Raw genomic sequence first — 25,263 nt, 5'->3', positions numbered from 1 at the left:
TCAATACTCTATAGCCATTATAATCTCAACAATTAAATAAAACTGTCTCTTTCAAACAAACTTGTCACTACAAATCACTTTGTGTAACTTTTTATTTTATTAAGAACTTTCAGCCAGGTGTACATGCTGGTAATACTAGTTTGAAGTTATCCCATGCTACATACTAGGCCAGTCTGATACACATTATAATGAAATTTTAACACATACTATATGCATGTATATGTTCACAGACAGATGCAGATAAATACATGCCGGTGTAGTTACAGCAAAATAAAAACAACTTCATGTTAAATGTAGTTATTACCCTGTAACTAGGGACTTAGGACTTGTAATTCTGCTTTATTAAACTGAATATTGTGGTAAATATCACAATGCTATTATAGCTATGGTTCATATGTAATTGCTATTCTAATTTTTTTGTCTTATAAAGTATTAATATACATGGACAAATAGTCCCAGCACTGTTGTGCCTTTCGAATGTCACAAAGTTACATAATGATAATTTTGGAGTTAATCATTGAAAAATGTGCCCTTCCCTTAAGTTTCCCAATTTCTTTCTTAATCTAATCAAGTAATGTGTGCAATTTCATAATGTAATTCAAGTTAATTTATAACACATTTTAAAAGTGTTTCTGTTAAACAACAGAATGAGGAGTTGTAGCGTGTTTGAGGGTATTTCTCTAAATGTACATGTACCGCATCTCTACATGCTGCATCTACTTTATGTCACAGCGACCATGTAAAATTCTGTGAACAATCCCTGTTCTAGCAAATAGAAATCCAAGTATATGTTTGTAAAAATATAGTTATAGCCTTAGAAAACACAAATTAAAGCACTTAACGTTCCTATTGAGTCCCCTGCTAGGCCCAGGCACTTACTAAACTAAAATAAAGGTTTATAAAACTCCATGAAGCTTCTACATCTTCACCAAATCTACTTCTGCATGTATTTCTGAGGCAGACTCAGGATCTCAGTGAGCACTGCCAGGAAGAAGGCTTCGGATTGCCGTCACCCAGCACAGAACATCCACCTCTCCAGATCTCAAAATGTCAGGACAGTCCGAATGCTGAAATGGAAAATGACAGCTTTTCGTCATTTGTGTGTGTGCATATATGCATATATATATAGTTTTTCAAACAAGAAAAACCTTCCTTTCTATTATAGGGGCTCTATGGTTAATTCCATTATGGGAAAGCCATCTGGGTTTGAGGTCCACACCCTCTGTGCATTCTGGTGAGGGAAGCTGAGTGGATAATGAATTGACTCTGGAAGCACCTGCTTAAATTGCAATTGTTAGCAAGAAAGAGTTTGTCCTGCCCCAACAGGACTAAGGCCGTGATGGGAGGACAGTTAAGATAATCCAAGAGGGTGTAAACTTTTCAATGCCAAAGAGATGGTGAAAAGAAGCAAGACCTACCTCCCCTACCTACCTACCTCCCCTGTATCCCCAGAGTTTTGTCAGGGGCTGGAGGAGAGTGGATGTTGTGTTCTTAGTTATTGAATATTCGATCACTTAGTAAATTAAAGTGGGCTTTAGTTGAGTAGTAAGTCTGCTTTGGGACATTGGTATTTGGGGATGGCCTGAGTACATCTGCCCATGAAGGACTGACTAGGACTGGAAAACAGAAGCAGAAGGCCACTAAGTTACTATGTTGGCATGTCCAGAGGAATCATGGTGATCAGACTGGCCCAAAACGATGCTCTTGGGCAGGGAAGAGGAGAGACACTGGAGGAGATGGGGTGGGCAGGGGTGAGTGTGTGCGGGTCCTGCCTTCAGGCCTCAGCATCACTTTAGACACACTGGGCAGGAGTCAGAATGAGCATGCAGTACTCCGGCTCCTACTCTATAAAAGCCGAATAAATGTCATTCTCTGCCAAGGTGGAGAGAAGCAAGAATTGTTCGGGTAAGTTGATGTAAATGGAACACTCTGGGCGGCGTGGGGTCGAGGTTCTTATGCAGGAAGTCGTAGAAACTCAAGGGCTCAGTTTTACAAATGTCGTTTTGGAAGTAACCGCATTAGGGAGATGGGAGAAGTAAGATTTCTGGAAGTAGTTTTGTTTCTTTGGAAAACAACTAGTAATTATTTTCAAGCCGTATTAAAATATTAGTTTTGTTTATGCAAATAAATAAATGTTGACTTTTTTTCAGGTAGAGACCCTTTCATTGTATACTTGTTTAAAAGTTAAAATTTCAGCCTGGGCTACCAAGTGAGTTTCAGGAAAGGCGCAAAGCTACACAGAGAAACCCTGTCTCGAAAAACCAAAAAAAAAAAAAGTTAAAATTTAATTTAGGTACATGATTTTATGATCCTGTAGACTGCATCAGGCATAGAGAGAGCACTGAAAAGAAATGTTGGGTCCTATTACTAGCAGAATCCAACCCCACTGCACACTGCTGATGCTCAGTATTTACAGAACCAATCAAAGTCTTCTGTTTTGATCTCAGAGGCAGGTCCGAGACATCCATAAGGAAAGAGGAGCTGAAGTTGGACTCCTTCACACCCCACCTAGCTCTGGCCTGGTGCTCAGGAGGGAGCCGAGGATGACAGCAGCACCCACTGTTTACCTGGCTCGCGGGGCTTTGGGTGAGAAGTCTGGCCCTGTGTGGAACACAGTGCACCCTGGCGCTGCTCCCGTGGGACCAGATAGTACTTATTTGCCTTTTGTAACCTTAGTTTCATCAGCTGGATATGGCAAGAATAACATCTGAGAAACAAAACTCAGAAAACAAACACAGTTGCAAAAGAGCTTTGGGAACTGCACTGCTTGAGAATTAGAGAAGCTTTGTAACGCTAAAAAATGGCCGGTAAGATCCATCTGGTGTGAAAAACTAAAGTCTAGGGTACTTTAAAGAGCTCGTATAGGGCTGACATTCTAAGAGAGTAGCTATGTCCACCTGGCTAGCTTAAATAATCCAAAATCAAAAGGGAAGGTAATGGGTACATTTATAAATACTAAGCTTTAAAGGTAGCCTGTGGGAAACAGTCAAAGGTGACCATAAGAAAACATACCTTTGCCCTGAATAAAGCAATTCAAACCCTTCATTGATGTTTTTAAAAGGCAAGGTGTGGGTTATCAGCTGGTCCAGGTCAAATTTCTTTTCCAGGAGCTCATTCACCAGTTTAGGTACATCATCTCTGCTCTTCCAACCTGTGAGTAAACTCGGGCTAGTTCACTGTGCTTTACCAATCCTCACATTTTACGGCATTGTATTTGTGTCGTTTCTCTTATGCATTATCGACACCCCCTCCCCCCAGCCGAGTCAATCCCAACATCCAAAAGAGCTGTACTCCCATCGTAAGAAACCAAGGCTAACAAAACCCTTCTTGATTCCCCGTGTCTCCTTCCAGTTGTCTCACTCCTCTGTGTTGAACCGAACCACAGAGAGAACCGTGTCCCATGCACTCTTTCTGGTTCCAGTCCCTTTGACTCTCTTGTGAGCTCATTCTACATAGATTCACACTCAGAGCACCACTCTTCCGACTTTAGTCAAGGTTTACTCATCATTTTGGTAAAATGGTGGACTATGATTCCTGTACTGTGTCCTCTGGGGAGTTTTGGTGACTGATTTCTCCCTTTCCCTTACCTGTTTCTGATCATATTATCATCCTCATTCATTATTCTCCTACTTTCAGTTAGGAAAAGATCTTTACTGAATCCTCCACATCTCCCAGATACTCAAATGGTTATTATTCTCTTACACTGTATAAGACAGAGTCCAATATGAGGAGTACCTCCTAAATTCCAGTGCTGCATGAAGGTACCAGAGAATTAGACTTTGTAGGAAGGGACTGAAAGTATTATACTACCTACTGCAAGTGAGTGATTCTGGCCTCATCCTTACAGCCTCAGTCGTTCTGGTGGGATGGTGAACTCTTCCTATGGAATGTGGCATTCTATCTGTTCATTTATTTGGGATCTGGGCACAGAACTTTTACCAAGGTCTTCTTGAGTACGGCAACTTCTCTTTCATAAGTGAGTGTTCTTGTGTGTATGGAGAACAATGGATGCCATCAGAATTTTCTGCCATAGCCTTTGGGTCACAGGAGTTGCAGATACTTACCTAATGTGTGCTCACTGGTGTTAGCTCCTGAGTCACTTAAGGAACAGATAGATAGCTGTCTTTTGTGTGATTGCTATGGCAGCTCCACTTGGGGTCATTTATCATTCATCCTTGGAAGAAAGTACTTTGAGGGTAAGGAGACAAGAAGACAAGTCTCTCTCACTTGGTAGGCTGTCATGGGCCATGACACAAATACAACAGATGGCAATTAATAATTCAGTTGTTGATCCACAAGATGAATAACTCTCTGATGGAGGAACCTCATCAAGCAAGGCTTATGGGACCACAGACTCTGAAAACTGATTGTTTCTATCTGTAATTTTCCTCATGTACCACTACATTTCTTCCCTAAAAACAGCTATGGGTAGTTTCTCCACTGCCTGTGTGTTTATCTTGTGTATAGATTCCATCTACTGGGCACACATATATCTGTGGCTGGTCAGGAAGATGATTTCTTCTTAAGCTGTACAATTTTGCTGAATAGAATACTAGGATATTCTTCATAGCTCAGACTGACATAGGAACTAACAATATTCTCAGTTACAACGGCAGCTTTTTACCCAATTAGCTGATTTAAGACCCCAGAGCAAATTCAAAGTAAACTAATTGCACCTGTAAATGTATGCACAAGGACAAATTCCCAAGTGTCTGTTTGTTGAACCAAGGTCAGGCACAAAGCAACTTAAGTAGACATAATTCCCTGCACCGAATCTCTCAGCAACGGACTCTCTGCACACACACCCTAATATCAGTTTTATGATACAAGATTCAAGGTTCAGCCAACTAACTGTTTATGCAGGATAGAAAAATATATCTTAAGATTTGGGATGCTTTTAAGGTCACTGTCCCTCACTATGTGTCTCTACCATCACTTTACAAGGAGTCTGGCTGACAGCCAAGCGTTGCCATGGTTATTCACTTCCAGCTGCCAGTAAGTGTGGCATTTCAAGCCTGAGAGAAACCATATGATTTTTTATGTGTTATCAGAATGGCTCTGTCTTTATTGTTTGTTCAAGAAATGTAACATGACCCTCAAAATGTAGCTCATATATATTGTCTAGAGTTTTTCAGTTGGAGAGAGATTTTTTTTTCAAGATGCAGTAATGAAGTTACCATCAAAACACATAAGTTCCTTTCCTAAAGACCTTCAGATAGATAAGAATTTTTCTAAGTCCTGAGACTTGACTGGCATTTCTTTTTGCTACCCTGCAGCAGATCTGGGAGCTGGTCTCCTGGGCTGCAGTAGTAGGCAGCAGAGGCAAAGTTATTACCCACTGTCCAGAGGCCCAGCTTCCCTCACCTCCAAAGACGCAGCCCTTCCATGTACGCCCAGTGAAGAGCAGCATTGGGTCATAAGTGAGCATCTTGGCTGACGGAGGAGCACCAACGACCACACTGGTTCCATAGTTCATATGGCAAGATGAGAGGGCATCAACCTGAGTTTAAAATGAAGGAGATTATTGCTTATGGAAAGTGTGGGCTCAGAAATGACAACAGGTGGTCTGAGTTCCAATCGTTAACATGGTTTCCAACTACAAAATCAAATTAGGCCCCTAGGCTTTAGGTTTCTATTTGATTTAAAAATTCCCAGTGGAACTTTAGTCCTTAATAATTAATTTCTGCAGACATGTACCTCTTAAGAGAGGCAGCAGCCTTCACTGTGGCCAGTGTAATTGTCATTTTTTAGTACATTTAGTCGGCCTTCACTGACAACACAAGAGAAATCCTTGTGATATTTTCATACCAACATTAACACTTCAGAGAAGCCTCAAGTTATTTGAGCTAAATGAATTAATCAATTAGAATGTTTGAAATGTTCATTTGAAAATTAAAAACAAATACTAAAATATGAGGCAAAGGAATTTATTTTCTTGGCGATCTCTCTGTGGCTAGGTACACGATTGTGGTCATTCACCTTTCAGTTATTCATTAATAACCCTTTGAACACTCCATAGATTGCAACAACAGATGGTGGGCTTCAGACGGCACTTCCTCAGAGCGCCACCTCACAATCAACAGAGCTCATCACGCATCCATCTGGCTCTTTGCTCCGTAATGTACAACCTAGAATGCAATGCTTTCTACAGAATAAATTCTAGGTGACACCAAGAAGGGGATGTGATGGTGGTGACAAACTGAAGGTTTCTTCTCAATTACCAAACGCCTCATAGCAAATTTCACCTGTTATGCAATTGTGAACAACACTGGTTTTGTCCGGTTTTCTAGGACTCCTAATTCTACCCAAGGCTAGGGCTTTCTAATGTCAAGAACTCTGTCAAGTCAGCCACTGGGGTACCACAGAGGAGGCATAATTCAGAGTGCTGAAGTTTGTCTTCAGTGGGGATTGAGAGAGGGGACAGCTGAGCTGGGTGAAGATATCACATGTAGAACACTCCTTTCTGCCACCTCATCACCTCCTCGGCCCTCTTCAGTCTTCATCACAAAACAAATTCAAAAGATGGAATCCCTTTTGCCAAGACCTCCACATATACAAGCAAAGTTATGGGCCACAAGTTGACTCTTGCCCTCTAATGACATGAAAATGGCATGATACAATACTTCTATGACCAGGTAAAACTGATGTTAAGATGGTGACTTTTTTAGGCAAAATTGCTATGTGGTTATCATTACATTTTTATGCATTTATTTGTGTGTGAGTGCATGGAGTGTGTGTGGAGATCAGAGAACAAACTTGTGGGAGGTGGTTCTCTTTTCTACATGTAAGCATTGGGAATCAACTCAGGTCGTCAGGCTTGGAGACAAGCACCTTTACTCACTGAGCTGGCTCACCAGCCCTGCTTTGGGGCCTGGGTCACAGGTATTTCCATAGTTGATTGTTGATAATGCTCTGTAAAATGAGTTTTAGACTGAACACATCGTGGAGCTTGGCTCCTTCGTGGCTCCCTGAATCTCGAGTCTTACCATGGTTTCAAGGCGCCCGATAACTTCAAAGGTATACTGCACGGTGTTGCCTGTCATGTCTGCAGCACCTCACTGATGGGCTTGGGGGAGTCCTTGGGACTGATACACTCTGTGGCTCCTACAGCCAGAGCCTTCTGGAATTTGTCTTTGTTGATGTCAACTCCAATGATCCTGGAGGCACCCGCGGCCTTACAGCCCATGATGACTGACAGGCCTACTCCTCCCAGGCCAAACACAACGCAAGTGGAGCCAGGGGTGACCTGTGGAGAGAAGAGTCCCTCCAAGAGTTAACAGTGACACCTGCCAAGTATCCTCAGTGCCAGGAACACAAAGCTCAGAGGCTCGACATGACTTGGGCCAGGACTCCAGATGGCTTATTCCAACGACAATGACACAAAAAGAATTAGAGTAGAAGAATGTTTGAGAAAAGAAGTATTTGCCAAAGCAAAGGTAGTATTTGCCAGATAAACAGGAACCCTTCCTAAAGGTTTACCCATAGGCTAGCAGCCTTTGTAGCTGCTTGGCCCTACCCACAAACCCTTCTGCCCTCCCAGGAGGGTTAGAAAACACTGAGACCTTTCTATTGTCTTTCCACAAAGCCATGCTGATTTGTTTTAGGTTGGTCTGACTGGCAGTTTCTGAATAGCCATGACTCTGAGTCATTTGGAGATATGTTGTCTTTTTTTCTTATCCCCAGCCAAGTCCAACCTCCATGTCATCTGCAATTCAATGGTTGATGAGTAGTTCAAGGAAGGAACCCTACTTAAATCAACTTTGGGATTTTTACCCAGTACTATACTAGATTAAAGAAGGAGTCAGCCCATAGTCATGCTCCCGATAGAAGAATAGCAAAGATTGAATCCAAATGATCCCTTAGAAACTCATCAGGCTTTTGTGTTACACAGCGGCTACTCTGGTCTTTCCTGTGTCCTCTACCCCATGTGTGGATATATTAATCTCCAGTACCTCAACATCTGGTCTTATTTGGAGAATGTCTTTGCAGAGATCATCGAGTTACAATGAGGTCATTAGGAAAAGCCTTGCTGTGGTTTAGATGTAGTTAGAGCTGTCTCTCATGGGCTGTGTGCTGGGGATTTTGTGCCCAGGATGACCATGTAAGTGGCTATGGAACCTGTTTGGCCTAATGATGAGTGAGTAGGTCCTCGAAGGTGCTGGTCTCAGCAGGGATGAATTCTTGGGGGATCTGGATTAATTAATTCTCTGGAGAGTGGGCTGTGTGAGGTCACATGGTACACTTGGCCTCTGCTATCCACGGCTCTCTCCTGTCTCAGTTTTCTATGCTGTGAGGAAGCTGCTCGGGGTCCCTAGTCAGGGCCTGAATAGATGGAGCCATGTGAGCTAGAACTTTTGTTCTTCAAAACTGTGAGCCAAATAAACCTGTCTTCTTTTTCATACCCATGTTCAGGTACGTTGTTATAGCAACATAAAACTGATTAGCATATCCCTAGTCCAATGTGACTGGTGTTCTTATTTTTTAAAAATTGAGGTTTAAATATAAAGACACAGTAGGAAAGATAAAACACAAAACAAAAACAAACAAACAAAGACCTGGGAGATAGGCAGCCATGGGCATGACTAGAAAAGGGGCCTGAACAGGTCCTCCCGCAGCAGCCTTCAGAAGGAATCAAGCCTGCTCGCACTCTGACTGGGGACTTGTGATCTCCCGGACAATAAACCTTGGTCTGCCGCACTTCGCCGCAGTCTCTCCCCCAGACTAACACACCAGCACCAAGATGCGTCTGGTGGGAAAAGAGATCCGTTCGAGGGCTGAATATAAACTTCAGTGATTTAACCCGAGGGAGATGCTGCCGGAACAGACAGTAAATCCAGACGTTGCAGCTCCGTGTATTTAGAAATAAAATTTCTACCTTGTGCCCCTCCCACTCCGCCCCCCCCTTTTTTCTTCCAGCTCATCTGGCAGCTCGCATGTTTTCACAACGTTTCATTTTCAGGTTGCTTTAGTGCTCTAAAAATCGCCCTCATGAAGGGGCCAGGCGGGAGAGCAGGAGCTGCAGGAGCCGGCCCCGATTCTTACCTTGGCGGTTTTAACAGCAGCTCCATAACCAGTGGAAAACCCACAGCCAATGAGGCAGGCTTTCTCAGGAGCAGCTGCGCCATCGATCTTAGCTACGGAAGACTCATCCAGCACCGTGTACTCGGAGAAGGTGCTAGTGTTCATGAAGTGCTGGACCGGTTTGCCCTTGCACGTGAATCTGGTAGTGCCATCGGCCAGTACTCCGCGGCCGGTCAGACTGTTTGATATATCAAATGCACACATTACTTAATTCAATTCAGAAACGACCACGGGGAACTCAAACGACAGAGTGAAAAATGACACCTACTCGCTTCTAATGCAGAGATTGCCCTCTGGGTTACAGCAGGCGTTGCACTCTCTACACTGTGGTAGAAAGAGGGGGATAACTTTGTCACCTAGAAGGAAAGTAGCATGATGTAAGATGTCATTCATTTGCATTAAAATATGAAGTCAGAGTGGCTCATGCCTGTAATCCTAGAACAGTAGTGACTAACACAGGAAGATTGGCAGGCCAGCCTGGGCTATGTAGTGAGTTTCAGGCCAGCCTTGGAAATATTAAGACTGCTATCTCAAGAACCAGACATAGTTATAACTAATTAATTAATATATAGATTAAACAGGTATAAATTGAACCTATATTATACACAAAAATGTCTTTAAAATACTGTAAGCATTGTAAGTACCACAAAGTAGTGTTAGAGGTTGAGATCTGACAAGTTGACTTTACTTGGTACAATCTGCTCTCCTTGTATCTTCCTCAGTTGGGTTGCAGCTCTCTACTAACCCCCAGTGACAATGCGCTGTTTCCTTCAACAGCATAACCAAGGCCCCCATACCTGGTCTCACTGTAGTGACCCCTTCTCCGATGCTCTCTACAACCCCAACTGCCTCATGTCCCACAATCACTGGAAACTTGGACACCATTGCTCCTTTTATCACGTGGTCATCTGTGCGACAGATTCCTGAGGCCAAGATCTGTGCAAACAAAACAAAGCAATAAACTCCTCACAACCAGCAAGGGATTGTTTGACACTGGCATGACATTTAACTCGCTCTCTTAAACTCTGTATCATTTTCTCAAACTATAACGTTGATGCTAAGACAATCTGAGCCTAAATCAAGCATCAGACCAAGTTCCCTTGCTTCAGGGACGTACAACATTGCTGCTTCCCTGCCTGCTTAGAAATCGGTGCTTTTCTAGATGGAAGAGGTCAGATGAGCATTGAAGCCTGCTCAACAGGGGCATCTAAACCAAAGAAAAAGTGCTGTCCAAGCGTGGGGGGCACTGCAGGAAGGTATTGCTTCTCAGGCACAAATGAGTCCCTAGTGAAAGTCCTCTGGGTGGCCTTGGTGGCACAGGCCTGTAACACCATCTGTTTGGGAGAGAGAGGCAAGAGGATCACCAAGTTCACATCCTATCCAGGCTACAAAGTGAGTTCAAGGTCAGCCCACGTGACTTAGTCTGACCCTGTCTCCAAGCAACAGGTGAAAACATAGTTAGAGATACAGCTCCTTGGCAGAGTGCTTGCCTGGCATGCATGGTGCCCACGGTTCTGTTTCCTGTGCTGTGGGATGACCCATCCCTAGCAGGCTTCAGGCCCAGCCAAGTAAAAAAAGATACTTTCTAAGAGCCAACCTGGGTCTGCCTAAGGGCCTTAGCAACAGCAGCTGAAACATGATCTGGAGATGTGACCTGGACCAATGAGAAACAGCCATGTCACACCAGCAGATGCATATTCATCAGACCTCCCCAGGATGGGGTGGAGGGTATATAAGGCTTGCCTCTGACTGAATAAACTGAGCTTGTTGTTTCGACATTCTCCCAGAGTCTGTGTCATTGACTCTGCGCCTACTTGGCCCCCTCACCCAAAGGGAACAACAGCAAGGACCCTGCTAGACTGTGCCACACCAATAAATATATACATCTATACATAAATACATATCCCAATACACTGTGACTCCCAGAAGATTTTAAGTCAATTCTTGGTCATGCTATTGATCATTCTCTCTTAATCACTGTATTGGTAAAAACTCAATAAATATTATCTTTAATAAGCTAGAACATTGTTGTTCTTATTGGACAATTAATTTGTTGAATTTCACAGCCAGCATGCCTACTTTCGTAACAACATGCATGAATTTGTGGGACAATTAGTTGGCAAACAGTTTTTTAAGAAGCCAACTTCTTGACTGGAGAGACAGCTCAGCAATCAGTTAACAGCAGTGGCTGCTCTTCCAGAGGACCCAGGTTTGATTCCCCACACCCACATGGCATCTCACAACTGCATCTCTGTAACTTCCGTTACAGGGGATCCAATGCCCTGTCCTGGCCTCCTCCAGCACTAAGAACACATGTGGTATACAGACATGCATGCAGACCAACATCCCCCCCTAAAATAATAACTACATATCAGTTTAGGAGGAAGCCAGCCTCGCAACAATGGCTTTCTCAATGTAAATGAGATCTCCTTTCAGCCTGTGTGTTCCAAGCCCCTTTCTTACCTTAACACGAACTTCCTTAGCCTTTGGTGGGGCCACTTCTATGTCCTCAATGGAGAAGGGCTGGTTCATTCCCCATAGGACAGCAGCTTTGCACTTAATAACCTAAGAAGTCAAGTGTCATAACAGGTCTCAATCATAAATGCAGACTCCCTGAGTCATAGAAACATCACAGAAGATCCGCATCTAACATCCTGATTCTCTAAAGGCTGCTTTCCTTCAATGACAGAATTTGAAGCCTTACAGATCCTCTTGTATGGACCCTTGTCTGATGTAATGGTCTGGAAAATGCAGGCCAGAGACTTGGAATGACAGATCCAAGACACAGTACATAAGATCAGGACTGAGATTCACAAACTACTCCAATAAAGTAGTCTATTGGTACGATTTCAAATGCGATAGATGAGTGCAACTGTTATCTGTGTATTGTTTATTAATGGAGGACAAGTCTATAAAGCAGAACACTGCTCATCTGTAAGAAGTCAACCCAGTCTTTAATTATGTCTAACCCACCCAGCGGCGGTGAAGCAAAGAGATGACTCACATCGTAAGACATTGTGGTGGTTTGAAAGAAAATGGCCCCCAAGGAGAATGGCACTATTAGGAGGTGTGCTTTGTTGGGGGAAGTGTGTCACTGTAGGGGGTGAGCTTTGAAGTTTCCCACTCCCAAGCTCAGGCTACTCTTAGTGTGGCACATAGCTGCTTCCTATTGCCCATGGATCAAGATGTAGAACTCTCAGCTCTTTCTCCAGTATCATATCTGCCTGCACATGGCCATGTCCTGCCATTAAGATAGTGGACTAAGCCTTTGAAATTGTAACCCCCCCATTAGATGTTTTCATTTATAAGAGTTATTGTGGTCATGGTATCTGTTCACAGCAATAGAAACCCTGAGGAGACAGACATGGAGCTGCCTGTTATCATCATAAAGCATGTGGATTGTGACTATGGTTCTGGAGTGTGATCCACATGTTTGCATCTCTACATCCCTTTTTGCACTTAACCCAAGTCAGAGCTTCTCACCTTGTACAAATAGGATGCACCCAGCAACTGACCACCAGGCAGAGCTAATTAGCTAACTGGTATTGGTAAGAGTATCAAATTCTAGCAAGAAAGGGAGGGAGAGGGAGAGAAAGAGAAAGAATTTTCCTGTAAGTTTGCTGACCACATATCCTGGATATACAGCAGCCACAAGAGAACCCTGCCTTTAAAAAAAAGTAGAAGCAGAGGACAGATACTCAAGGTTGTCTTCTGACTTCCACATGTGAGCTGTGGCACACAGGTACCTAGGTATGTATGTATAAACAGAGAGAGAGAGAGAGAGAGAGAGAGAGAGAGAGAGAGAGAGAGAGGGAGGGAGGGAGGGGGGGGGAGGGAGGGAGGGAGGGAGAGAGAGAGAGAGAGAGAGAGAGAGAGAGAGAGAGAGAGAGAGAGACTGGAGAAGGGAAAGGGAGTGAGGCAGAAAGGGGAAGAGCATACATACAGATTCAAATAAAATAAAATATAAAAGTTTCATTTTTTTCTGGTTCAACATTGTTGTGGAATATTAGTTTAACCAGGCAAAGCTGTGTTACATTTGTTTATGCTGTAGAATATTACTTTAACTGTATAAAGGTGTATTGCATTTGTTTATGCTGCATTTGTTTAAGGATGTAAGGATGTGTGTTTAATTATGTAAAGATGTGTTGCATTTGTTTCACCTTGCCTGCCTAAGGCACCTGATTGGTCTAATAAAGAGCTGAAAATGGCAAATAGCTAGGTGGGAGAAAAGATGGGCGGGGCTGGGGGCAGAGAGAATAAATAGGAGGAAAAATCTAGGCTCTGGAGAGAGGAATGAGAGAAGAAAGAGGAAGAAAGAATGAGGAACATGTCCAGGGCCAGAAACCAGGCAGCCATCAGCCAGCCAGACACAAGAAGCATGAAAGTAAGATATACAGAAGAAAAATAAAAGCCCCAAGGCAAAAGATAGATGGAGAGAAACAGGTCAATTTAAGTTAGTAGAGCTAACCAGAAACGACCTAAGCTATGCTGAGCATTCAACACTATAATAAGTCTTCATGTCATGATTTGGGAGCTGGTTGGTGGCCCAAAGGAAAAAGGATGGTATATTTAGGCATTCTAACATGAGGCCTATATTTCCATGTAGGGCTTGATAAAGCTGAGAGGGGGAAACCACCAAAAAACAAATATGGGGATATGGCTCTTTTAAGAGGATTTGCCATAATGATATGCTAACTAGAAACTAAAATCTAAGTAAAAACACCTGCCACAGTGCAGGCACAGGCATCCCAGAGGTGGGGGGTTGAATACAGTTCCCATTCATACACCTCCAGACCTAGCCTGAGGGCTTAGGGCTCAACTCTCATAGACCAGAGGAGGGGAGAGAGCCAGCTGCCAAAGGACCCAGTGGCAGCTCAGCAGTTTAAGATTTTGCTCATGCAGACAAAAAAGGCTCAAGAAACAAAGTAAAGCAGGTTCAGATAGAAAAAAACCCTCTAAACAGATTACAGTGTGTTTAAAAATGTGTGTAGGCTTAAGAAAGAAAAGAAAATGGGTATAGATAGTCATAGAAAAAAGTAAACAGTTTATAAATAATAGAAGAAGAATAAGAAAAAAAATAAAACAGTTTTATAAATAATAGAAGAAGAATAAGCCACATAGAGATGGGAAATACATAGGGAGTCTGGATCCTGTGTGTTGTTATATTTATAATCTTTTGTCTTGGTTGCTTTCAATTGTTTGAGATGCTCAGTGAGATCTTCGACATGAACAGAATGAATCAGACTGCATCGAGAGACACGCTATTATAATAAGGACTGCTGAATTAAATCAGCCTAGATACTTTAGGGATGCCTTAACTTTAAGATGGAAGTCAATAAATATATTGCTTTGGAGAAGAGGTTATTCTTTTGGCTCCATAGGGAACAAAAGGCTGTGGACTCATTCAAGGTTAGTAGTAACCAGGTTTGATTAGGGGAGACCCCCCTGAAAATCCTGGCTACAGATATAAATTTAAAAAAAAAAACACCTAGAAAACTACAAGACAGGTGACGTATATTTTACCTGCTCAAACATAAAAAAAAAAAAAAAAATCCTTGGATGGCTTGTGTACAACACATAGTCCATACCTATGCTAATGCAGATAAGTATGTTACCTTTGAAAGTTTGTGTTTTCAGAGCAAGGGGACCAGACATCAATGAAAATGGTTGGGCCAGGTGATCCAGTCTCTCAGATTGCCTCTGTTGCAGTTCCACAGTGTTCTGCATCCAGAACAGCTTCAAGGCTGCTGGCTGAGATGGTCCAGCATCACAGACTATTCTAGCCAGGACTACAGGTAAGCCTTGTGCTTTCCCGCTTTCCCATTGCACAGAGACTGGACAACAAATGTTATGGCTAGTTTTCTTAGGACTTGACCATTATGTTAATTTTCTCAGATTCCCTAAAAAGATGTCTTCACCCACAGTCAACAGGAAGCAGCCTAGAGAACACAACACCCACATTCCCAAGAGGTGGAGTGGGTAGTTTATGGTTATTCGGTGCATTATGGATGTTTGTCATCATTTAGTAAGAATATAGGAATATAGGTAAAAAAGATAACTATTAACCTCTAATATTTTGCATTGGTATGGATTTTGGTAAACTGATACAAATTTAAAGTTATTTCTGTTATACTGTATGTATGTTTCTATTCTTGTTTGGGATATTGTGCTTATGCAGCTCATTTAAAAATGTTATGTATAATTAAGAAATGCAAGTTAGGTATGTTTTCATAGGTTAAACAGATATATTTAGATAGATAAATGATCTTCAAATACTTCAAAGACCTACATAATATGGCATTAAACATGTTTAATAACCTAGGGCTTTTCATGACAGTGAGATTGCTCCTGGCAGCACTAATTTACTTTAGAGAAGATGATGGGAATTAAGGAAACTCCATATGGAGTTTTCTTTCATTGTGGGCAAAGTTAGCCACTGGGCAAGGAAACTGCTCTTGCCTCAACTGCTGACAGTATGCTGTACAAACTGGATTTGCAAGACACACACACACACACACACACACACACACACACACACACACACGAAAGTGACTGCAAGCTTTGCCAAAACAAGATAGGACAGTCCTTCAAAATTTCTGCTTTGCTTCATAGAAAAGTCTGCCAGACATTCTGCAGGACACATGAGAAGGAGACTGCTGAACTTTGCCAAGACTAGGTGAGACAGTCTTTCAAAATTCCTGCTTCATAGAAGAGTCTGCTAGATATTCTAGGCCTGTAGGCTGAAAATTAGATTCCCCAAAGTTGCAGAGGAACCTTGGGTGACTGTTCAGGAGATCAGATGTCTCTGTCATTTCTATAGTTTTGGAAGTGGAAACTGCACTTCCTGTCTACTTAGGTAATATAATATCCTTCTGGAGTCTTTGGTGAAGTTGAAGACTAGATAGTTATAGTTTTCCTCAGCTAAGATGGAAAGTAAATTGAGTACAGCTTTGGACTTATCAAGATAGAATAGATAATAGAGCGATTTCTCTGAATTTGCCAAATGCAAATGTAAATGTAATTCTTACTTGATAACTTTTTTATTTTATATAGTTTTACTATGTTTAAGTTAAAACTTTCCTTTTTTATTTAGATAAAAGGGGGAGATGTTGTGGAATATTGTTTTAACTAGGCAAAAATGTGTTACATTTGTTTATGCTGTGAATATTACTTTAACTGTGTAAAGGTGTGTTACATTTGTTTATGCTGCATTTGTTTAATGATGTAAGGATGTGTGTGTAACTATGTAAAGATGTGTTGCCTTTGTTTTACCTTGCCTGCCTAAGGCACCTGATTGGTCTATTAAAGAGCTAAATGGCCAATAGCTAGGCAGAAGAAAGGATAGGGGGGGTTCCAGGCAGAGAAAATAAATAGGAGGAGAAGTCTAGGCTTGGGAGCTGGTTGATGCCTCACCCTAAAAAAAATCCAGGTACACAACACAAGCTATTCCTCAACTTATGGCCAACTCATGCAAACTCCTTTAGATGCCTCAATACCTTTCAGAGATTAAATGTGGGGAACATTATGCTAGAAGCAGATGAGTGACAGAAAGCTACCAGCATCTCAGTTTAACATGTACCCTTTGTCTAGCTAAGGAAAGTATTTTTAATCATGATGTAATCTGGCCAACACTAAACTAGAACCCTCACACCATATTAATAGTGGTGACAGAGAGCATGGAGTAACTTTTATATTTAATAATGACAGAAAAAAAAATGTTATAAAGGAAACAACAGCTCATCAGAGGCCATTCCTCCTCCGATTCATCCTGCTATGTAGCTCGGGCTTCAGGCTGGCCCCAAACTCAACAACCTTTCTGTCAGTCGCCTGAGTGCTGGTTATGTAGGAATGTGTGATGCTCTGAAAGTGTTGTATGCTGAGAGACAACAGCTTTTCCAAGTAGAACAGAGAGATGCTCTGGGAGAGGCTACTTAAAGTAAAATGGGAAAAGTCACCTTGTCGGACACACAGAAAGCTTAGCAATGTGTGGAAGGAAAGTGTCAAGATCTCCAATCATTGCTCTGACCTCTGAGCTTTTCCTCTGTCCCAGGAGATGTGCATAGAGGACTTTAGCAGGAAAATATAAATTAATATATTGTGGCATATTTACTCCTTTTGCTCTTAAGAATTTTTTTGTTTTTGTTTTTGTTTTTTGAGACAGGGTTTCTCTGTGTAGTTTGGTGCCTGCCCTGGATCTCGCTCTGTAGACTAGACTAGACTGGCCTTGAACTCACAGAGATCCACCTGGCTCTGCCTCCCGAGTGCTGGGATTAAAGGCATGCGCCACCACTGCCCAGCTTAAGAATATTTTTAAGAAACTAGAAATAACAAGCCATAATTCTATATTTATCAAGTTGATAGTGAATTTTTACTTAACAAGAATACCCAATTTTGTCCGAGCAATAAAATGGGCAATCCTATTTAAGTTCACCGCTTTGGAAGGTGATTTGCTCAGTACATCAAGAGACACAAGCATGTGCTAACCCTTTGACTCCACAATTCCATTATTAAAATCAGCCTCAAGGAAGAATAAAGTGCAGAAAAATCTTAATATGCTTTAGAGGTTATCTCAGGACTATAAGGGAAATATGTAAAAAAAAAAAATGGAGGAAACTACTAGATCTAGAAATCAGTGTTAGATATTGACAAATGATTGTTAAGTTGGAAAAATAGGTTAAAGATATTTGTATCTTATATGAGCATAGCCACATAAAATATGGTTGGAGAATGCATAGAGCAAGCAAAACAAAGTCAGCAGTAGCTTGGGAATATGAGAACATGATTGATTCCCCCGACACACATATTCTGTTTATCCGAATTCTCTAGGATAAGCATTGTAATAGAGCAAAGTCTCCAAATTCATGTACTGAAGTCCTAATCCTCAGTACCTCAGAACTCAATGATACAGTGCTTGGAGATGGGCTCTTTCACAGTGCAATCAAGTTAAAGTGTGATCACTGAAGTTGGTCCAGTTGAATAGAATTTTTTTCATAATGAGGTTAAGACATAGACATAGGGAAAACCATGTAGAAATGGCAAGAAGAGCACCTCCTAAGCAAAGCTCCTAAAGGAACCAATAGTCTCAACATTCTGTTCTCAGGATCCCAGCTTCCAGATGTATGAAGAAACAAATCTCTGTTCTTTAAGTCACACAGTCCCTGGTACTTTTTTTTTATGGCATCTTAACAAATTAATATATCCATCTTTTAAAAAAATGAAATAGCAAAAAATTAACAGAGGAGTACTGATGCATGAAAATACCAGAGCAGTTTTGTGGAACACATAACCCCCTGTGAACTACCCTCCTGTATAACATCACCAAATGAAAATTCTAAATATGGTGTGCTATTTGTTTTATATGCTGTATTCTTAATTATAGTTAGGAGATGCTGCTGGACCCTGGGTTATTCGTGACTTGGGATGTTCTGATAGTGGCTGGACACTCACATGATGAAGGCCACAGAACTGGCTGTTGGCAGTTGCAGATATTCTAAGGTTCATTTCAACTCTAAGTTCCATTTACTTCTATGAGCCAAGTTACTAACGTCCATAGTGCAAAACTAATTCTCCTGATAGTCAGTTTTTACAGGATTTCTGACTCAGACTGAGATGTTTTCATTCTCTCTCTCTTCCATTCTGGGGGGAAAAGTTTTCTTTTTTCAGATTCTAGCATTCTAGTGCCTCCTCAGAGACACCAGTGTTACCCAGACTTTAAACATCATCTTCATCTTCCTAAAATTTTAAGGCAGACTAAATGCAAAGTTGCTTAAAAGTCATACAAATATAAGTGTCCCATATCATATGCAGTTCCATGCTCATTGAAATTAAGGAGCCACCTACCCCAATCTTCAAGTGCGGGGGGGGGGGGGGGGGCGCGGCGACAATCATGATTTCTTAAAGTACTGTCACCATTCAGGTGCTGTCTCCTTCTGAAGGAATAGACGTGCCTTATCTACAGGGTAGTCCTCTTTTCTAAGAACATCTACTCTTACACGTTGATACAAAATGTGTCCTCAAAAACTTGGAAAGTGGGATGACTTTGTTGTTGGCTTTGCATTCCAGAACCAACATTTTCCACCCTCAACAGCAGGCCACATTTCATCTGGCCGCTGCACAGGAGATCCTGGACCCGTTAAACTCCAGAAATGAATCGAATACATACTACTGACCCTGTTGAAGTCCTCCTTATGGAAACGGTTTGTTTTCCAGAGCAAGTGACTGGCTAGCCTGAAATTAAACTACGAATAATGTCCATATAAACCACAATTCCTTTTTATTCTTCGCTGCCTTCTAGAAGAACCTTCTGCGTGTGGTTTTCAATCAAATCCTGCTGTTTGCTATTGGCATTCTGACGCCATTTACCCACACACCCCATGTGTGCCCACACAACAGCCTTGCTTTCCTCAAGGAACAGCCTCAAGTATTTAGCTATTCTCCTGCATTCAAAGCTCTCAGAAGCAGCCCCCATTATTAGCACAAGAGAATAAGAAAGCTGAAATGTTTTCCTTACTTTTCCGGCAGTGCCCATCCTGGCTCTCTTGGGTTTGTAGTCTGCAAACAGGAACGTTTTCTGACTGATGCTCAGTTCACTCTGCCATGAATAATAGCATCTTCTGCATTCAATAAATAGCATGACTTGGAAGTTCTGCCTGCCTTCAGCAACATGATTCATAGCCTTGAAACTTTCCCAACCCTAAGAAGCTCCACCCTCCTGCAAAATCAAGTGGTGAAAAGAAATACAATAACTGTTAGGATTAGACAAAGAAGAGCCTAACAAAGATTGGAAAGTCAACTCTGCTGTGAATGACCAGAAAACATTCTTACCCATTTTGTTTGGAGAATATAAAAACAGGTGAGATTAGCTCAGCTCAGTGCAGTTGATGAAGAATGAATTGCATGCTTCTAAGTGCAAGCTGTTATGTAGGGCAGCTGATTTTAGAGATGTACTGAAGCATTTGTATTTGCATGCCATTCTGCAGACTTGATATAGCTTGTAGATAGTGTGGTTAAATATAAATGAGGACTAGGGGTATAACTCTGTGGTAGAACCCATGTCTTGCCCTGGGTTCAGTCCTCAGCAACACACGTGCATGCACGTGCACACACACACACAAACACATACACACATACTTATAATGATATATTATGTATGTATGTATGTAATCAGTGCAAGGAATCTGTAAAAATCTGTATCTATCCAGAATTGCTTACACACATAGGTGTCCAGACTACCAGGAATTAGAATCCTGCTATACACAGAGGCCCTCGCACCCCCCCCAAAAAAATCTTTTGGGCAAGCATTTAGCTGTTTCCTATTTTAAGCCACTATTTTCTAGTGTGCAGCCACACCAGACCCTCTTGAATTACATTCTCCTTTGACAGGAGGGTGTCCAAGCTCTTCCTTATTTTTGACGGTGGTGGGTTGTCACATTGACACTCCACGGCCTCCAGTAGACTCTCCATTCACCTGTAAGATGTCACTCTCCCGTGGAGTGACATGGCAAGGCAGGCTTTCCTCTGTAGACAAAACTCTTCAGTCCTGAAATAAAGAACACAGGCCCTCACCAACCCAGAAGACGTTTGGCAGAGTTTATTGTTCAGCTACTTATGTACCACAAAACCCTTTCCTCTGAAAAGTGGAAAACATGCCACAAATCTCTCACTGCAATACAGTACATGCAGTAAGTCCGATTTAATACTTCCCTATAAATTCAGATGTAGCAATTCTAACCAGCAATTCTAGTGCATTGGCCAAATTAAAGCCAGCAGGTAAAGCACTGCCATGGATCAGGCTTGTATGTGAGTGTGATCGTTTTAGCAGCATTGGTAGAGAAGCAGGCATGCGTTATAGGCACAGTTAGGAAGAGTTAGGCAAGTAAGAACATGGACAGACAGACATTCTGAGTCTCAGCTCTCAAACAACAAAGAGCAAGCCCCAGCAACAGAACCTGTTTGCTTCTGAACAATGGCAGGAGAGAACTGACATGGGTGGTACCTGCCCAAAGGCACCAGAAAACAAACATGGGTGGTACCTGCACAAAGGCCAAAGTGCTCAGCTGATAACTCCTCAAGGGTTTTGCCAAGCTTCATAACATGCTGGCCTGAAAAGTAAAATATCCTCAAGTTAATGTACCAGGTGATGTTTGGTAGCTAAATAAGGTTTTATGTTCCTAATGCATTTCACCCAGAATTGATTGGCTAAAAAATATCAAAAGCTGAAAGTTGGAAAGTACCCAAATGTGCTGGGGTGGGGAGTGAGGAATGAATATGATCAAAACACATTGTGGCGTGTGTGAAATTCTCAAAGAATAAGTAAAAACATTAATTATATTAAAAATTACACGTAAAATGCGTGGCTTGAGGTTTCCAGGGTAAGACATCAGGTTAGAAGCTTCCTCCATGCAATGCAATGAATGGGAAGAGTCAAATACCAAAGGCTAGAATGCATTGCTAGCAGAGAGAGACAGGAGAGGGCTGGCCAGCACAAAGAACGGAACGTGGAAACGGAAAAGTAGGGAGAAACAGCAGAACACACCGTGAGGGACTGGGCAGCACACGGCTGGAATGTGGCTCTCTGGTGGGGCAGATGCCTCAGCCAAAAGATAAGCGATTGTAAAATGATGGACAGTCCTACCCATGCGACAGTCCAGCAGTTACCACAGCCTGAACACATAGGCTGTTCTGTGAAGGCCGTGACACCTGCTTGATGGGCAGCTGTGCAGAGGGATTCCATTTTGTCACACTCGGTATCTTGGAGAGCAGTGGCCAGGTGCCAGCTTGAGAGTTAAGCTTAAGAAGTAAGTTTAAGATGGTATCTCAGAGTCATTTTGATTTGCATTTCCCTGATGGCTACAGATGTTGAGCAATTCCTAAAATGTCTTTCAGCCGTTTGAGATTCTTCTGTTGAGAATTCTCCATTTAGGTCAGTACCCCATTTTTAAACTGGATTATTCGGTATTTTGATGTCTAGTTTCTTGAGTTCTTTATATATTTTGGAGATCAGCCCTCTGTCAGATGTGGGGTTGGTGAAGATCTTTCCCATTCTGTAGTCTGCCGTTTTGTCTTCTTGACAATGTCCTTTGCCTTACACAAGCTTTTCAGCTTTAGGAAGTCCCATTGATTAATTGCCAATCTCAGTGTCTGTGCTACTGGTGTTATATTAGGAAGTGGTCTCCTGTGTCAATGTGTTCAAGACTACTTCCTACTTTCTCTTCTATCAGGTTCATTGTAGCTGGATTTATGTTGAGCTCTTTGATCCATTTGGACTTGAGTTATGTGCAGGGTGATAGATATGGATCAGTAGCATTCTTCTACATGTTAACACCCAGTTATGCCAGCACCATTTGTTAAAAATGTCAGAATGGCTAAGATAAAAATGCTAACAACAGCCTATGTTGGAGAGGATGTGGAGTAAGGAGAAGACTCCTCCACTGCTGGTGGGAATGCAAACTTGTACAGCCACTGTGGAAATCATTATGACAGTTTCTCAGAAAGTTGGGAATCAATCTACCTCAAGACCCAGCTATACCACTCCTGGGCATATACCCAAGGAATGCTCAATCATACCACAAGGACACTTGCTCAACTGTGTTCATAGCAGCATTATTTATAATAGCTTGAACCTGGAAACAACCTAGATGCCCCTCAACTGAAGAATGGGTAAAGGAAATGTGGTACATTTACACAATGTAGTATTACCCAGTGGTAAAAACCAATGATATCACGAAATCGGCAGGAAAATGGATGGAACTAGAAAAAATCATCCTGAGTAAAGTGACCCAGATCCAGAAAGACAAACATGGTATGTACTCACTCATAAGTGGATATTAACTGCAAAGTAAAGGATAACCATGTTACAATCCACAGTCCCAGAGAAGCCAGGTAACAAGGAAGACCCAAAGAAGGATGCATGAATTTCTTTGGAAAGGGGAAATAGAGGAGATTTCCTGGGTGAACTGGGGGTGGAGTAGGAAGGGAGAAGATGGGAGGATGGGAACATGAGGGATCAGGTTGGGTGTGTTGGGGCCTGGACGGAGGGGGAAGTAATGAAAGAGATACCTTGATGGGGGGCATCTTGGGAGAAACATGGTGCCAGGGAAACTCCCAGGAATCCACAGGGATGACCCCAGCTAGGACTCCTAGCAATGGTGGAGAGGGTGCCTGAGCTGGCCTTCTGCTGTGGTTGGTTTCATGACTACCCTAGCTGTCATCAGAGAGCCTTCGTCCAGTGATTGATGGAAGTAGATGCAGAGATCCACAGCCAAGCACAGGGCCAAGCTCTGGGAGTATGGTTGAAGAGGGGTGGAGGAATTGTACAAGCCAGGGGGCCAAGATCATAATGAGGGAGCCCATAGAGACAGCTGACCTGAGCTAGTGGGAGCTCACGGACTCTGGACCCACAGCCAGGGAGTCTGCATGAGACCCACCTGGGCCCTTTGAATGTGGGTGACAGTTATGTAGCTTGGTCTGTTTGTGGAATCCCTAGCAGTGGGATAAGGACCTGTCCCTGGTGCTTGAGCTGACTTTTGGGAACCTATTCCCTTGCTGGGATGCCTCACCCAGCCTTGATGCAGGGGGAGAAGCTTGGTCCTGTCTCAAATTTCAATGCCATGCTTTGTTGACTCCCATGGGAGGCCTGCCTCTTTCAGAATGGAAGAGGAATGGATGAGGGGTAGATGGGAGGTCGGGGGAGAGAATGGAAGGAGAGGAGGGAGGGGAAACTATGGTTGGCATGTAAAATAAATGAAAAAAATTAATAAAAAAACAAAAAGGGAAGTAAGTTTATAGCTGAAAATATACAGAAGAAAAAAAATCTTGAACAATTAAACCAATGATTCACTGCAAGCCTTGGGAAGCAAGTACAAGCCAAACCCAGAGGAAGTAGACAAACCAATGAAATAGAAACTAAAAGGACAAGAGAAACAATGGATTAAATAAAACTTTGAATCTTTGAAAAGATAAAAACCAAATGGTCCTTAGCCAAACTAGCTGAATGAAAGAGAAGGCAATTTAATGAAATGAAAAGAGAGACATTATAACAGACACCAGACGATCATGGAAAAAATACTTGAAAAACATAAATTCAAAGAGCTGGAAAGTCTAGAAGAAATGAATAAGTTCAGAGAGACATCTGACCTGTAAAATTTATGTTAAATAGATACAAACAATTTAAAGAGATCTGTAATGAACAAAAGTATGGAAATAATAAGAGTTCTCCATTAAAAAAACACCCAGGACAGGAGGATTCCCTGTTGAATTCCACCACCTTTGCGAAAGAGCTGACAAAAGTACTTCTCAAACGATTCCATAGCATCTGAAGCAACACACCAAACTCACCTTATGAAGGCTGCTATTTTGGTACCAAAACTAGAGAAGGGTGCAACAACAACAACAACAAAAACAATATAGACCGATTTCCCTGATGGAGGCAGATGCAAACATCTTTAATAAAGTGCTTGCAGACTGAATTTATATATATATAAAGAAAGAATAGAGGTTTGGGAGTCAGTGTGCTTGGCTTAGGGCCTGGCTTCTCACTTGTGTGACCTCTACCTGTGAGATTGGGAGAAACGGAAGCCACAATGCTCAAGTGTCCCGAGGATTCAGGGTAGGTAGGGATCACACAGCTCCTAGCACACTGCTTCATTCATAACCAGGAACAAATGGCAGTAAGAACTTGACTCTAGCCACATGAATTATTACTCTGGTTTATTGCTTAGATTTTAAAAATGTTTGAGAAATAATCACTTCAGAGAAAATGTCCTTACATCACTTAGCTGTGAGGTCCTAGAAGCCTCCAGGATTTTCTGGAAGTTTGGGCACCAAGACCCCTCTGAACAGAATATTGCTACTGAAACTCAGAACTAATGGAGTAAACTATGATCCTCACATGAGCTGATCACCCATCAGATTGCCCAGCAGCAGGAAGGTTCCAGAATGCAGAATTCTCAGTGCCCTGTCCAGGAGAGGCCCAGGCATATGGAAACCAGTCCATCACCATTATTTTCAAGCTGCCCTGCCTAGAGCGTGACGGCATGAGGCCTCCTGGGTGAAGTTGGCATGGGTCAGTAGCTCTTGCTTTTCAGGACACTGTTTCTTTTCTTTCCATTAGCTCATCCAGGACTCTGATCCCCCTGTCCCATGGGGACAGCAGGAATAAAGAAGGGCCTTTGAAGTCAGAAG

At 42.3% G+C, this 25,263-nt stretch overlaps 1 protein-coding gene across 1 annotated transcript; it reads right to left on the bottom strand.

The window, feature by feature from the left end:
• Nucleotides 1-74: 74 nt before the first annotated feature.
• On the bottom strand, nucleotides 75-19,788 carry Adh7 (alcohol dehydrogenase 7 (class IV), mu or sigma polypeptide). Its single transcript, XM_028857664.2, is given in 10 exon segments — nucleotides 75-1,067; nucleotides 3,013-3,151; nucleotides 5,365-5,500; nucleotides 6,987-7,045; nucleotides 7,048-7,246; nucleotides 9,043-9,259; nucleotides 9,350-9,437; nucleotides 9,879-10,017; nucleotides 11,545-11,646; nucleotides 19,592-19,788. Coding segments are annotated over 10 exon segments (1,266 nt in total). The 5' UTR covers nucleotides 19,754-19,788; the 3' UTR covers nucleotides 75-1,042.
• Nucleotides 19,789-25,263: the final 5,475 nt, after the last annotated feature.

The sequence above is a fragment of the Peromyscus leucopus genome, chromosome 6 (assembly GCF_004664715.2).
Source record: "Peromyscus leucopus breed LL Stock chromosome 6, UCI_PerLeu_2.1, whole genome shotgun sequence".
NCBI lineage: Eukaryota > Metazoa > Chordata > Mammalia > Rodentia > Cricetidae > Peromyscus > Peromyscus leucopus.
The sequence above is the reverse complement of the archived record's forward strand: the minus strand, read 5'-3'. Positions and strand labels throughout refer to the sequence as shown.